General features: G+C 35.5%; 1 protein-coding gene across 7 annotated transcripts in view; it reads right to left on the reverse strand.

Annotated features, from left to right (window-relative positions):
• Positions 1–17130, reverse strand: part of LOC111680462 (myosin light chain kinase, smooth muscle) — an 80417-nt gene that overhangs the window by 26703 nt on the left and 36584 nt on the right. For 5 of the 7 annotated variants that reach the window (XM_046955490.1, XM_046955491.1, XM_046955488.1 and 2 more), the window contains 8 exons: positions 16724–17110; positions 9274–9993; positions 8258–8989; positions 6790–7500; positions 6549–6721; positions 6032–6119; positions 3116–4445; positions 2917–3049 (listed from right to left, as the gene is read on the reverse strand). In XM_046955490.1, the coding sequence (XP_046811446.1) occupies positions 2917–3049; positions 3116–4445; positions 6032–6119; positions 6549–6721; positions 6790–7500; positions 8258–8989; positions 9274–9993; positions 16724–17110 (4274 nt within the window). Of the gene's footprint in view, positions 1–2916; positions 3050–3115; positions 4446–6031; positions 6120–6548; positions 6722–6789; positions 7501–8257; positions 8990–9273; positions 9994–10195; positions 11780–11972; positions 12738–13109; positions 13884–13968; positions 15970–16723; positions 17111–17130 lie in introns of those variants that run through there. The other 2 variants (XM_046955493.1, XM_023442108.2) reach the window with 2 other exon arrangements.

Below are 17130 nucleotides of genomic sequence, written 5' to 3' on the forward strand. Positions count from 1 at the left end.
TATCTATCTATCTATCTATCTATCTATCTATCTATCTATCTATCTATCTATCTATCTATCTATCTATCTATCTATCTATCTATCTATCTATCTATCTATCTATATGCACAATGCACTGCATGAAACACAAATGTTTTTGAGAAACTAGCTGTTATGCATTTCAACAATAATATTTTATATTGCTAAAAGTAATATGCAATGAAAATTGAATACCTCTACTGTATATAATATACACTTACATATCTTTGTAAATAATATGATTATGTATGAATATGGTGTTAATACGTCAGACAATTTGTAATCCAATATGACAATTTTGCTTTAATAGTTTTTAGTGTTTTTTGTTAAGAAATTAACAAAGCATATAATTGTTGTTTTGTTTGGTATTTTTTTTGATATAATTTAAAACTTAATTATGCACTTTTTTAGCATTTATATAAATATTTTAATTTTTTTACAATTGTTAAAAACTTTATACGTGTTTTATTGTTAAATTTATTGATATAATTTTATTTTTATTTTTATTTTTTCAAAACCACACGCACAACTATTAACAATCTGTTTTTGTTTCTTTTTAATTAACCGTTTACCGTTATTGTTTAAAAGTAACTAAATTTTTATAATAATTTACCAACGATTTTATAACTTTTTTAACGCCTAACCGAGTTACAAAGTTAACTATAGCCCACTTAAGAACTTTATTTTATTTAAAATATTTTCTTATTGATTTTTTTTGTTTTTGTTTAATATTTATTTATTTGTTTTTGTTTGCTAATAAATTTAACAAAAATAACTGTAATTTATTGTATGTTGTTGTTATGTGGTATCTGGTTTATATAAAAATAACTTTTATTTTAACATATTTTATGAACTTGACTTTGAAATTATTACAAAGTGAAAAAAAGAAACAAAACATAACTAAATCTTAGATTTTGTTATGTACTCTCGTAAGTAACATTTGTTTCAGCGTTTTTAATGCAACTAAATCATTTCAGTTTCACAAAGATGAACTGAACTGCGCAACTGTGCACACTGTTTTGTGTGCATTTCGGCTGGTGCAGAGCGTCAGCATTATACAAAAATATGCAGGGAAGAACTAACTTGAACAGAGATACATAAACACAAAATTGCTTAGATTTTGTTAGAACTATTTTTGAAGCAACTCCATCCTTTATATCGACTATAGACTACGAGGTCAATTTGGCCTCTATACAATGCTTCCAGGGCAAGCTTATTGTTAAGGTTTCGTAGAGAACAGTTAACCATGCTGTTATCAGCCATAATGGACTCGAATCTAATGATAACTGTCATCATGAACAGCAAGGGGAATAACCTACTCACCTCCTTTACTATTGACCATTATTCAATGAAAGTATTGCATCGTTGTTGCTTGGAGGAGTTATGTGGTATAAGCATCAAAAATATCCTAATCTTAGGTAGAGCCTACATTTCTTATCTGAACCATGGACTTTAGACAAGACTATAGACCAAACTATAGACTAGAACACTGATTAGACTATAGACTAAAATATTGACTAAATATGAATTGATTAGACTAAAGAATAGACTAAAGATTAAATTATTGACTAAACTATGGACTAGACTGAAGATTAGATCATAGACTAGACTATATACTAAACTATAGAGTAGACTATAGACGAGACCATAGGCTAAACTATACAATCGACATTAAACTACACAATATACTACACTACAGACTAGATCGTAGACTAGACTTTAGATTAGACTTTAGACTAGACTATAGACTAGACTATGGACTAGACTATGGACTAGACCATAGACTAGACCATGGACTAGACCATAGATAAGACTATAGACTAGACTAAAGACAAGACTATAGACTTGAGTATAGAGTAGAATATACACCAAACTATAGACTAGACTATAGACTAGACTATAGACTAGACTATAGACTAGACTATAGACTAGACTATAGACTAGACTATAGACTAGACTATAGACTAGACTATAGACTAGACTATAGACTAGACTATAGACTATACTATAGACTAGACTATAGACTAGACTATAGACTATACTATAGACTATACTATAGACTAGACTATAGACTAAACTATAGACTAGACTATAGAATAGACTAAACTATAGACTACACTGTAAACTATATTATTGACTAAAATATGGACTAGACTATAGACTAAATTGCAGACTAGACTATACTACAGACAAACAGACTTTGGTTTGCACTCTTGCAAAACTAGTTTTTGCATTAAAGTAATTTCCGGAAATAATCCCTATTTTAAATAATACGTTCTTTATATTGGACACACATGCACGTATATATAATTTTTACAAATGTGCAACATTGTTATTATAAATAAAACAAAAAAATAATAAAATCACAATTTCGTGAATCATAGTTTTCATTTTTGCAAACAAGTTGCAAGTATAACTTCGCTTTTAGCTCAACAAAAACGCACACACAACACAATAAGCTTAAAGCAAAATTACGCTCAAAATTTCTTTTGGAATAAAGCTCAATTTGGAAATATTTAAACAAATACAAAAATATGAAAAACTGGGTCAAGGTTCTTGACTTTCCTATATAAAAATTTATTTATTTTATTGAAAAAAATATTGTTTTATTTTAGAGTCTTAGTGGATAACGCAAGTGAGTAGATATATAGAGAAGAAAAAAAGTAATTTCGTAAATAAGTACTCAGGAAACGATCTATAAAGTTATTTTAAACCAATTAGAAAGTGTATCTCAGTATTATAAAAATGAATTTCAAAAGTTTAGTAATTTTTAATCTATAAAATGAAGTGTTTGCAAAATACAATAACAATTTTCAAAATTTTAATTAGAAATTTTTGAAATTCCTTTAAATTCTGAAATACAAACAAAAGGTTTAGAAATTATTGGGAAATACTTACATTTAAGAAATCTCTAAGCCAAACAACATCTGGTTTGGGATCACCCACAACTTCACAGAATATAATGACTGTATCACCTTCATAAGCTTCACTAGAACGTGGCTTAACCAAAAACAAAGGTTCTTTGGAATAACTGGAAAGAAAACAAAACCAAAATGAATACAATTAAGTCAACAATATAAAAGTTTGAAATACTTACGGCATATCATTTGTGAATATAGCTGGAACACTTCTTGTGATTTGTTTGCTAACATCTTCCTCCTCCAATTGTTCTATACACACACGGCACATACTCTCCTGTTTACCCACAGCATTTGAAGCTACACATGTATAAATACCAGCATCGCGTATAGTAGTTTCGGATATGATCAATTCCACTAAACCATTTGCATCTAAGGAGACGGCCAATCTTCGACTAGGACGTAATTTTACACCATTACGATGCCATGATACACCGACTGCAGGATAAGCTTCAACTTTGGCAGTTAAACGTAATTCTTGACCTTCTTGTACTATATAGAGAGGATCGAGTGGCATATAGAATTCGGGCGATATATAGGCCCGTATACCCTTATCCACCACCAAAGAACAATGGCAGGACACCGAACCCAATTCATTTTTAGCTGTACAGGTATAAATACCACTGTCACTAAGCTGAGCACTAGCCAATTCCAATGTAAAGAATTGATTTTCTTCCGTAATAAGACAACGTCTATTGGACTGTAAAAGCTCATCATCTTTGTACCAGGTTATTTCAGGCTGAGGATGTCCCACTACTTGGCAGGTCAAACGTACTGGATAGGTGACCTGAACACGTCTATCTCTGAGACGCATGGTAAAAATGGGTAAAGTATCTCCTATGGCAGCTAAATTATTCTGACGAACAATTTCCTTAAGGCGATTATCGGCCTCAAATAGTTTAGGATCGGAGACAACTTGTAGACGAGCAAATGTAGATACTCTACCTTTAGAGTTTGTTGCCTCACAGGTGTAACGTCCAGCATCAGTTTCGGTTACCTGCTTAATGGTCAAAGTACAGGTGGATCCTATTTTGCGTGTTTTAACACGTTCACTTTCCACATTACTACTTATGCGTAAGCCGTCCTTATACCAGACAATATCTGGACGAGGGGTGCCACGTACTACAGCCTCCAAAACGAATTCCTTGTTTAGTAAAGCCTTAACTTGACCGGGCAAAATCACCGTAAACTCAGGCAAACATTCAACTCCACCCACTTGCAAGGGGGCCGAAGTCTGAACCGAAGGACCCCAACCATAACGATTTTTGGGTGTTACACGGAAATGATATTCTACATTTGATTTCAGATTGAAAGCATCAAAGGAGTTAATGGGAGTAAGACCAAGTTCTTTCCACATGGCACCACCATCATGGCCCACCACCCAAGCATCTACACGATAGGCTATAACAGGAGCAGAATTATTGGTGGGCGGTTTGCCCCAAGACAAACTAATGTGTGTTGGACCAGAATCTATAAGCAGAGGTTCTGTTGAAATGGCAGCCGGCGGATCTAATAAAACAAACAATCTTCTTTAGAGATCTTTTATTTCTATTCATATTTATTTCTATTCATATTTATTTGCAATACTTATTTATTAAGGAGACAAAATAAAACTCTTTTTCAATTTTTTATCTTTTCCCCGGAGAAACATTTTTATTTTTATTATATTTTTTAATTTTATATGTATGTATGTAAGTTTGTAAGTGTGTTTGTTATACGTAAATGTAAACCTGGATTAGAGTGACATAATCCATTTTGGAAATAAACAAAATATATAAAATCAATTAAGTAAATTAAATTTAAGAAAAACAAAAAAATTAACAAAATTCGTAATCACGTTCATAATACAATCGTGAGCTAAATGAAAAACTAAATACTAAATATCGGTGACAATGGAAAACAAAAAGTAAATACAACTGTTATTTTTGTTGTTGTTGTTGTTGCTATTGCTGTTGTCGTTGTTGTACTCAAAATGAGTATTTTTAATCCAGGGTCGAAACCTGTGCATTTTATTTTTATATTTTTTTTGGGAAAATATTTATGTATCAAATCATTTTCTTTTAGATCCTGTAATAAACTGGAATATATATAAAATTATTATTTATTTGTCTAAATTAAGACCAAATTAAAGGGACAACAGTTTACAATGGTTTTTATATGACAAAGACTTTCTTTTCATCAACAACGACAGACATTTTGTGGATAAACAACATTACAAAATTACATACACACTTACACACGTATAAATGTTGAAGGAATTATTGGAATGATTGCAACAAGTTGCAAACGCTATAAACAAAGGACATGTTTAGAAATAACAGATTGCACGGTGGGACAGTCCAAAGATATAGAATATAAATCCGCATTAGATTATAAACATGTGTATAGACTATAGATTGGACTACAGACTAGACTATAGACTAGACTATAGACTAGACAATAGACTAGACTATAGACTAGACTATAGACTAGACTAAAGACTAGACTATAGACTAGACTATAGACTAGACTATAGACTAGACTATAGACTAGACTATAGACTAGACTATAGACTAGACTATAGACTAGACTATAGACTAGACTATAGACTAGACTATAGACTAGACTATAGAGTAGACTATAGACTAGACTATAGACTATTGAACAAACTAAAGACTAGACTGTAGACTAGACTATAGAATAAACTATAGGCTAAGCTATAGACTAGACTATAGACTAGACTATAGACTAGACTTTAGACTATAGACTAGACTTTAGACTATAGACTAGATTATAAATTAGACTATTGACAAGACTATACTCTTGACAATAGAATTGACTATTCACTAAACTATTGACTTTTGGCTTTAGAATAAAGATTAAGATCTCAATGACATTTGGGGTAGATTTATAAATGGCATTTTTTTCTCGGCCATTCCCAGAAGTTCAACAATGTCAAAATTCAAAGCCTTAATTTAAAAGTAATTCCTTAATAAGTTCTGAAAATAAAGATTTTTTTCCTTCTTTTTTGAACTCTCCCACTGAGAAACGTTGTACAAACAATTCGAAAATAACAAAAATGTACAAAAATATAATAGTAAAATCTTGAAACTTACCTTTGAAATATGAAACATCGGGATAACTTTCTAGTGCTAGACCCCAACGAGGAGCCGAAGGAGTTTCAGAACGTGCTCTGGGCATAACCTAAATTAATTATATAGATGATAACGAGTTTGTGACATTGAATACATTAACAAAAAAACTCAAGTAATAATAAATTAAATTAAAAAAAAAATAATAGTAATAAAATAAATTCAGAATAATATAAATTTCTTTCGGTTTTATGTTTAAAATATGATTAAATTATTTTTGGCAAGTACATGTAAGCTGTAAATTAGCAAGCAAGTTTTGAAGCTGAATTTAATCTTTCTTTTTAGGAGTTTTAATCTAAAAAAGCAAAAAAAGGAAAAGATATAGATTTATAAATAAGTAAAAAGAAACCCATAAAGAACAATTTGGACAGGAAAAGTTTAACGGCACAAAATGCTGACTTACAGACAAACTTACTAGGCTAATGAGACATTTAAATGATAAAACACAATACATAATTAATAATTAACAATTAACACTAACCTCTACGGTAACGAATATTCGGTCAGTGCCATTATTATTACGAGCCACTACAAAGTAAGTGCCAGAATCCGAAATTTGTGACTTTTGTACGGTAAATCTGGTATAATCATCCGAAACCTCTTTGCTTACACGATCTGATTTTGTAATATCTTTGGTACCCTTCATGAAAGTCACTAAACACACAAATAATAATTCCGCATTAATATTAATGATTAAGTTAATCGATAACAATTAGACTTACATCTTGGTTTTGGATCACCAGCAATTCTAAAGGAAATCGAGAAGGGATCACCAACAGCAATCTTCATTTCCGTTTCGGGTCTTGAAAGGAACAACGGTGGACGTTCATCCTTCGAAACACCCACGGCTACATCAACATTTGCATGCGATTCGATGCGACCGAAAGCATTTTGAGCTCGGCAAGTATAAGTACCTTCATTCTCAGCCTGAGCATTCATAATGGCCAAAGTGTAAACACCATGTTCATAGAATGTTGTAACATTAGGTTGACCGGCCAAAGGCTGGCGATCACGGAACCATTGAACATCAATGGGTGTATGAGTCTGCATAAACTCAGCCGATATGGCAATTGTACCGCCATTGCAAACAGTTTGATTACCCAAAGGTGTAACGAAATGTGGCTTATTGGGATCACGATGGAAATAACCCATAGTCTTTTCCAAGGCAAAACGTTCACGTCCCTTGAAATCAACTTGATGGGTAATCTTACTTTCAGCCACCTCATTACGAGCCACACAGGCATATAGGCCAGAATCCTTTTCGGTCGGTTTAGTTACAATCAATTTGGAGTAACCATCGGGCTGATCGATTTGTATGTATTTATCGCCTGGCATAAGCATATCTGTTCCCTTCAACCATTGTATTTCGGGACGTGGTTTACCACGTACACGGCAATCCAAAACCAACTCATTCTCATTAATTGAATAGGTGTCTGCATAAAAAGAACATTATTAATACTTGGTTCATAGATTTTTCAAAAATTTAGGAACATGTTCTGAAAAACACACTGGACAAAAAAATCACAACAACATTCAAAAACATTCAAATATATGTTGATAATTATGTAATTGTAATGTCCTGCGAAAAAGAAGAGTTAAATAATAACATATCTGAAAACAAATTTAAGGAAATATATGATGATTCAGATATTATAAGTTATATGGTTGAGATATGAGTAAAATATTCAAAACTCAATATGTTTAACAAAATTTTTTAATCTTCATCATATCTAGAATATTTAGTTTTTGGATAAGTATGTGTGCCTAATGAAAGGGGTTCCAAATACCTTTCTTTTCATAAACAAGTAGACAAGTAGTATAGATTAGTTTGGTCTAGTCTATAGTCTAGTTTATAGTCTAGTCTATAGTCTAGTCTATAGTCTAGTCTATAGTCTAGTCTATAGTCTAGTATATAGTCTAGTCTATAGTCTAGTCTATAGTCTAGTCTATAGTCTAGTCTATAGTCTAGTCTATAGTCTAGTCTATAGTCTAGTCTATAGTCTAGTCTATAGTCTAGTCTATAGTCCAGTCTATAGTCCAGTCTATAGTCTAATATATACTCTAGTCCAGTCTATAGTCTCGTCTATATTTTAGTCAATAGTCTCGTTAAAAGTCCATTCTGAAAAGATTATAATAAACTAAATAATCTGTCAAAAACGTTCCCCCTATATACACCTCCCATATAAATACCTTTAATGGACTGTACGAATGTTGCTGGCTGTGGAGCATCCTCGTAATGTTTATAAATGCGCAATTGGCTTTGACTTAAACTTTCGCCATAATCATTAGTAGCCCGGCATGTATAACGACCGCTATCACTTTCTTGTGCCGCGAAAATTTCTAATATGGCTTCGCCATTATGGAATATAGTTTGATAGCGTGTATCCTTGGGTAAAGGTTGATTATCCTTCAACCATTCAATGCTCGTACAACCATCGTAAACCACGCTGCAACTTAAACGAACATTTGAACACTCGGCTACGGTACGATCGTGCAATAGAGTACTAAACAATGGTTTTCTTTGTGATGCCACCTGGGTACTGCGACCCAGAGACAAACGTGTTTGATTTACCGAATCATTATCGACCACATTTAAAGTTCGTTTGAGTTTATCTTCACTTGTATCTGAGAATCCATTGATTTCTGTTTCAGCAGCAGCCGTCATAAGTTTCTTAAGATCAGCTATTTTAATAACTTTTGTAATCGATTCAATGCCCTCATTCGTTTCGGCAAAACATGAGAAAGTACCACAATCTGAGGGTATAGGATTGCGTATAATAAGTTTGCGCACACCACCGATTCCCTCGACAGAACGATAACGATTATTCGATATAGTATGATCGTCACGAATCCATGTTACACATGGACGACCATGAACATTACATGATAGTATGATTTCACAGCGAGCCGCATCGAAAGTAGCTAGAAATATTTAAATGAAAGCGTTACAAAACCAGACCATTTCTTTGCATGGATTATTTAAAACATAAGCCTTGTCAATAGCAACAATAAGTATTCAGTTCTGCTGACCATTCATCCGGACACTAGGTCCATTCAGTCATAGATGATGATAAAATCAACAAACCGAAGATTACAACGTTATCTATTGCTTGGTGTTTGCCAACACTTCTTTCTTTAAGCAACTTTACACAGTTAAGCGCCTTATACTCTATACTTTTGTTTAGGGTTATTGAGTAACTTCTTACCTGTCACGGGACCCGAGAAACTTGTTGGCAATTCTGCTTTTGTACTATCGTAAACCGTTAGTTTACATATAGATTCTGTAGAATTGCGATTATTACGTACTACACACTTGTATTCACCGGTATCATCGGGACGGGCATCATAAATCTCTAAACTTAAGGCTCCATTGATATTGTAGATTTTGTGGCGTGAATCTTTGGTAACACGTTCATCGCCACGCAACCAATAAACATCTTCAATTAAACCACTGACATAACAGATTAATTGAGCCTTAGTTCCCGAGGCAATAGTCATAGGTTTCATAGGAGTTTCAACATTAAGTTTAAATTTCGCCTCTCTAGAGCGTAACTTTTGTTCTTGCCTTTCGTTGTTGTCAACTTCATCTTTGGCTTTCTCTAATTCCCCAACATCCCGTTGTTCATTATATGACTTGGATGCTCTACGTTCGGTTATCTTTTTCATATAATCCGAGATGTCTACAAATTTGCTGATTTTCATTTGTCCGCTTTCACTTTCCGCATAACAAGTGTAAAGACCCGTGTCTTCTTTTACGGGATTTTGTATGATCAATTGTCTTACACCATCTTGTAGATCAGTAAACTTATATTTGTTACCCTCCTCCGATAACAAGGTATTATCCTTTTGCCAGTAAACATTTGGTTTAGGATTTCCGGAAACTTTACACTCCAGCGTTATATGATTTTCATGAGAATGATATGCATCTAAAGTGGAAATGAAATTGTGAAACATTCAAACATAAATTGCCATGAGATTAAAACATAATGACTGATCGAACTACTTATAAGTGGAAACTATGAATAATTATAGCATGAACATACCTGAACATTTTCACTTGAGAGACAGACAGATCACTTGACATCACTTTAGACTTTTCTACATATATATCTTAACTCTAGAACATACCTTTAATGCCAACTGTAAATGTAGGGGCTACTAATTCTTCTTTGCCAGTGCTATAGACAAACAAAGTACAAGTGGAAACAATTTCATTTTCTGAACCCTTCACCTTTAGTGTGTATACGCCGCTTTGCTCCTCGGTGACGTCAATCAAATTTAACCAAGCAATGCCATCTTGCATAGACAATTTACTCTTGGGACCAAATGCAATGGGATTATCACCATGGAACCAACGAGCGGTGGGATCTGGACCATCAATACTAACCATCCATTTGACATTGCTGCCTGCCTTAACCGTACGATTCGATAAGAAATTCCTAAAGTAGATGCGTTTTTTTAGATCTGGTGGAGGTGGCACTTCACGTCTTCTGCCACCACCTTCTTCGTCTTCCTCCTTCTTCTTGCGTTTCTTTTCCTTTTCTTCTTCGGTTTCCTGTGTGGGTGGCAATGCCGGTGGCCTGTCCCTGGATGGTGAGACTGGTCGTCTACGTCTTGGTTGTACAGTGACCATGTGAGCGATTTCAGCCTGGCCCTCACGATTCTCCGCTTGACATACATATTTACCACTGTCGTTCGGTGTTGGATCCATAATGAATAGTTCCAAAGTGCCGTCTTCATGTTCCACAGTTTGATACTTTTCGCTGGGTTCTATTTTAACGCCATCCTTAGACCAGGTAACGGTGGGAGTGGGCAAGCCACGCACATGACAATCCAGTTGAACCTCATTAATCTTGCCATGATAAGTATCCTTAATATTGCGGGTAAATGTTGGTGGTACATCTCCAGTACCCGGATCAGAGTACACCTCCAGTCTACAGAAAGTAGAAGCTTCACCAGTTTCATCCCTAGCCCAGCATTTATATTCTCCCGAATCATCTACCGCAGCCGAAGGTATCTCCAAAGTACACAAACCCTCCACATAGCGACCACGGATCTTTTGACTGTTTTGTATTTGTTCATCATTTTTGAACCATTTAACTTGAGGTTCCTTGGCCTCCAAGAAGCAGGATATTTTCACCTTGGATCCTTCGGCAACTACACGATCCCTAACGGCGGTGGCAAAGTGTATACCTATAACCTTCTCACGTTTCTTAAGACTACTAGTTTCCGAACCAGTATCGGTAGCATAGGCTGAAGCAGAAGAGGCTTCCGCTTCCTCATCATCCTTCTTGGGCTTGCGTACACGTTTCTTACCCTTACTGCCTTCCTCGCCCTCCGATTCAGCTTCAGATTTAGCCGTCTCCTTTGGTTTCTCTACCTCCTCACGCTTTGGTTTCAATAGGCTCTTATCCGCATGGAAAACACCATGTATATTATCGGCAATATGATGTTCTTTTCCTCTAAACAAAACATGATGAGCTATTTCCGCCTTGCCAGCGGAGCTCTCAGCTCTCACAATATATTTGCCACTATCTTTGTCATTGGGACTGTCGATTACAAGTTCGAGGTTGCCATCAGCGTGTTGGAAAATATGGAATCTTCCAGCATTTTCGATTTCAATATTATCCTTAAGCCATTGGATTTGTGGTGGAGGTACACCACGAATACCAGTCTCCAGAATTAATTCATTTGAATTCAAATGATAAGTATCTATTTAATAGAAAACCAAAAGCAAATTAGAATTAAAAATAAAAAAATTGTTGAATAAACTATTGCATAAGAAATGCAATCGTTTATTTGCCTCACACTTGTGCATTGTTACACAATACATTATACCCCCTTCCCTCATCCACCCCACGATTTGCATATAGACTATATAGATATATATATTGATTATGCTCACCTTTAATGGGACGCACGAAAACAGGTTCGACATCGGCCGAAACGTTTGGAGTATAAACATGGAGCTGACACGATGAGGTTATTTTGCTAAATTCATTCTGAGCGATTAGAGTATAAATACCCGAATCTTCCGGTTGACAATTCAAAAATTCTAAACATGCCAAACCTTCACGATTCATATTTCTTATGCGATTACCATAGGGAACGTTTTGTTCATCCTTGGTCCATTTCATTGTAGGATTAGGACCATTAACTACCGACTGCAATTTCACTTTGGAACCGACCAAAACATAACGATTTGATAAATATGTTGTAAAGTACAATTGTTGCTTGGGCGAAGGGTCAGGCATACGGCTGCGTCTTTCATATGATACATCACCTTCTTCATCCTTCTTTTTAGATTTTGGTGGCCGACCAGCTTTTTCACCACCTGCACCAGCACCTCCCCTCCTACTGCCTGCATCCGAATCACTCATAACGCCGGATAAAACACTTGAGCGTCTGGACTGATGAACATCAACAACAACTGAGTGTGAGGTTTGTTGAGTGCCTAGTTTGTTTTGTGCAACACAAGTATAATTGCCACTATCATTCGCTGTGGGCTTGTTAATGATCAGCTCGCAAATACCATCTAAATGTTCGATCTGCACAATGCGATCATCAAGTACGACGGGTATTTGGTCTTTTATCCAAGTAACTACTGGTCGTGGATTGCCACGTATCTTAGTGTCGAGAATCAAATCGTTTTGAGAAGAATGATAAACATCTGAGAAGATGTAAAAGTTATAGTAATTTTGTGTTTTTTTTTTATTTTTTATGTGAGACAGATAGAAAGTGATCCGAATATGTGACACTATTTTTGGCAACATACATATAAATGAATATCCCACGTTAACACAGCACAATACTTAAAAATATTCACACACACATACCAACACATTAACGCTACTGCTATTGCAGTTACATTCACAGAAACACTTGTGAAAAGATCAAACGATGTTTGTATTTTGTTTTTATTAAATGACACAAGATTGATCGATCGCTTGATAGGTAGATAGATAGTTTTTTTGACCGATTGTTAAACAAACGCCAATTTTGTCGATACACATACAATGGCAATAGTAAAAAAACAAAATACCTCTTAGTGGTAGTGCGAAAATTGGTTCATGCTCATCGCCTTCGGCTTGCGCCGCATATACCTTGAAATAGCAAGATGTCTCTATTTCGCTAAATTCATTTTTGGCAACACATTTATAGACACCAGAATTTTCCGAAGTAACATCTATTAGCTCGATTATTGCCTTATCCGCTTCAGTGCGATTCTTTACCTTATCATTATAAGTGACCCACTTATCATCCTTCATCCATCTGCATGCCGGATCAGGACCAATTATGGTTACAACCAGTTTAACAGTTGAACCCTCCAAAGCCATACGATCCCTCAGTTGGGTGGCAAATTTCAATTTTTGTCTATCAGAAACTAAAGTTTCGGGCGAAGCTCTAGGACCTCTAGACCTTACCTCTACCTGAGCTCTCTTCTTATCGGATTCTCCTTTAGATTTGAGAGCTTCTTCCATAGCTTTTTTGGCAGTTTGTTCCTTATCTCTTTGAATACGATCTCTGGCATGGAATATACCATGCACATGATAGTGTAGATTCTTAGCCACCTCAACCGCATGATTTACTTGGGCTTCTCCACTAGAGTTAATAGCTTTGCAAGTGTATACTCCACTATCTCTATTATTGGGCTTATAGATCAAGAGCTTATATACACCATGAGCTTCCTCCAGTTTGGTAAATTTAACATTTGGCTTGATTTCAAAAGCACCTTTCCACCAGGTTACTACCGGTCTGGGAACACCATGGACATGCACCTCAATGGTCAATTCATCATCACGCAAGTGATAGTATTCTGAAAATGATTTGTTACCCCAATAAGTAATAGTATAAATGTTCTGTTTCGTTTGTTCCGAAACTCTTTCCACTCCCATTCTTACCTTTGACTAATCTAAATGATGGTGGTGCTGGTTGATCTTTAAAAACTTCATAGATTGTAACGTAACATGAAGAAGTAACCTCATCATTAACGTTCGCAATAACACACGAATATTCGCCAGAGTCCAAAATGGTTGTATTTATTACTTCTAAAGCTAACATATTATTATTGTTGATAATACGATGGGTATTATCTCTTTCGAGTTGTCGACCATCCTTAAACCATTTAACCGAAAGTTCAGGACCGCCAACAGCACAGGCCAATCGCACATTATGACCGGCTTCGACGGTGCGATCAGATAGGAAAACAATGAAATGTGGCAAACGTCTCTGGTCACGTAAACGTTGCCATTCGGCATCACGTTGTTTTTCACTCTTTCGTACAGCCAAGCTATATTTGCGCATTTGCTGCATGAACTCCTCACCTTCCTCTTCGGCAATCTTTTTCCAGCGTTCTTCGTCATCTGGATCGGGTCGTGTAAAGCCTTCGGATTCATTGCTACTACGTCTACTGCCATTTGGCAATTCCCCAACTTCATCCATTTCCTCATCTTCATCTAATCTTGACTCTTCGTCATATCTCGATTCGTCATAGCGAGAGCTGCCGTCATCGTATTCGGTTACCTCATCACCTTCACCTCCCTCACCACCTTCATCCTCCTCTTCACCGGCCTCTTCAGCAGCCAAAGCAGCCTCAGCTTCTTCTTGAGCCCGTCTCTCGGCTTCTTCTCGCTCACGCTCCTCTTGCTCAGCCTTTAGACGTTTTTGACGTTCTTCAAAGGTTTCTACTGGTTTCTTTGCTGCTGCTTTAGCAGCTTCCTCTTCGGCTGCCTTAGCAGCTGCCTTTGCCTGCTCCTCCATTTGTAAAGCCAATTTGCTTTTCTTTGGTGGTGGTCTTGGAGCTGGTCCAGCCGGTTGTTGTTGTTTTTCATCAAACATCTTCTTACTGGCCTTTTGCCCACCACCCATTTCAAGTTTCAGAGATAATTTTGGACTAGGGGATTTTTCTTTTTTCTCCTTCTTTTTGGCAGCACCCTTCTTTTTACCCTTTTTAGCGGGTTCATCGGATTCTTCTAGATCAACACTTTCTTCCCGTTCTTCTTGACCTTCACCTGCCTCGCCCTCCTGGCCCTCTGAACCAGCAGGACTTCCATCCTTTTCGGCTGATCTACGTGGTGTGCGTCCTTTCTTGCTACCCTTGGGCTTTTTCTTGGGCTTTACTACCTCCTCTATGATTTCCTCTTCCTCCTCTTCGTACTCTTCATATTCTTCAACTACATAGATAACCTCAACATTAGAAACGTCCATTACAGCAGCACGATCAATTACTGAGAGATCAGAGGTTATGTAACGCACAGGTTTTTGGGCTTCTATAGGTTCTGATATATCCATAACTAAAGCACGATCAAACACAGCAGTGTTGCATGTTAGAAGAGTTCTTAAATCTCTGCCCAATTCAAAGGGAGTTTTTTCTTTCTCTTCCCTTTTCAAAAAAGGAGTTATACTACGCCATGTGGAGGGAGTAGCACTACGTCTTGTCATGTACAAGGTGAAAGGAGTTTGGGAACGGCCTCGTATTGGTGTAGCACTACGACCACGCAAACTGCCAGGAGTAGGTGATTTTAATTTACGTTTCTTTTGAGCGGGCACCTGCAAAGTATCCTGAGCAGGTGCGGCCTCTGGCTCCTCTGAGCCACGACCATCGGCTGCCGTGGTTTCACCTTCCGTTTCACCCATCGTTGCTAGTAGACACTCTTTAAATAAAGGATTTACGAGGTCACACAACTAATAATTAATAAATATTTCGGAAAATTGTTCGATTTTTTCTATATTTTTTTCTATATTTATTTTTCCGTTTTCGTTTCGGCTGTTATTAAACACGATTCGTTAAATTTGAAATATATATTAACTTTTAAGGACGTGATCGGCGATCGGTCCGTTCGTGGCGACGTATATGATTCGACTGTTCCGAACGAACTGAAACAACCGTACGTTTCGAAAAATAAATTTCAAATGATCTGCGAAACGATTGATCTGTTTGTGTTCTAATTGCATTGGCTGCCAAGAATCTATAATTAATTTATTGTCATGGACTCGGTAACGATTTATCAAACTTTGTTTTTTTTTTGTATTTTTTGCTTAAAACTTGAAGGTAAATTTTATTTTTATTTACAAATTTAAATACTTTCGAAATCAAACGCAATCAAATACGAAAAGTTTTCACTAAATAAATATCACAGCAATTGCGAAAATTTTTTTTCAAAACTGAACTTGACCTTAGAATATTATTGTTAATTAATAAATAATTTATATCATAATAATACTTTTAAATAATAACCGCCTACCTGTTTTTGAATCCACATGAACTAAGTATAATTTTAGTATTTAACTTATTGCATAGTATATTAGTATTTTGTATTTAGTGTGTTAATTAATTAATCGAAAATAATTAAGAAAATCAAAAGGTTTTTTTTTGTTCTGGCAAATATAGTTGGTTAGTAATTTCCTATTTATCTTAAAATAATTAATTTAAACTATTAATATCATTAAAAAAAAGAGAACACACTAATCAATCTAAAATCAATAATAGCTGCATCTAAGACACCCTACATTAACATTGAGTATTAAATGCATTTACATTCATTCATCCGTTCATTTAAATGTAAATGTTCATTTCTAATTTTTATGTAGGGCATCAGTGAATATCAATTGAAAAAAAAAACACACAAACTTAAATTTAACAATCGATTAACATACCTCTGATATTACGAGTGAATATTGGCGGAGTGCCAAATTTATTCGTAGGTACATCATACAGTGTCACGAGGCAACTAGTCTCCACTTCACCGTTTCTATTTGCCGCAACACATCTGTATACAGCTGCATCTTGCAAATCGGCTGATTTTATTTCTAAACAAGATAAACCATCCTTTTGCGTGATTTTGTATTTAGCGCTGTTCTCAATAGCAGTGTTTTCTTTAAACCATCGTATCTCTACATCATTGCCCGATATGCCACATGTCAGTTTAATATCGCTACCCACCGATGAATTGCGATTGGTAAGTTTGATATCCACACTAGGCATCCTTTTGGCATTACGTTGTTCTTTTAGATCCATATATTCATTAGATTTTTTCGGTTTATCTGTAAAAAAAAAGAAACTT

The sequence above is a fragment of the Lucilia cuprina genome, chromosome 6 (genome assembly GCF_022045245.1).
Source record: "Lucilia cuprina isolate Lc7/37 chromosome 6, ASM2204524v1, whole genome shotgun sequence".
NCBI lineage: Eukaryota > Metazoa > Arthropoda > Insecta > Diptera > Calliphoridae > Lucilia > Lucilia cuprina.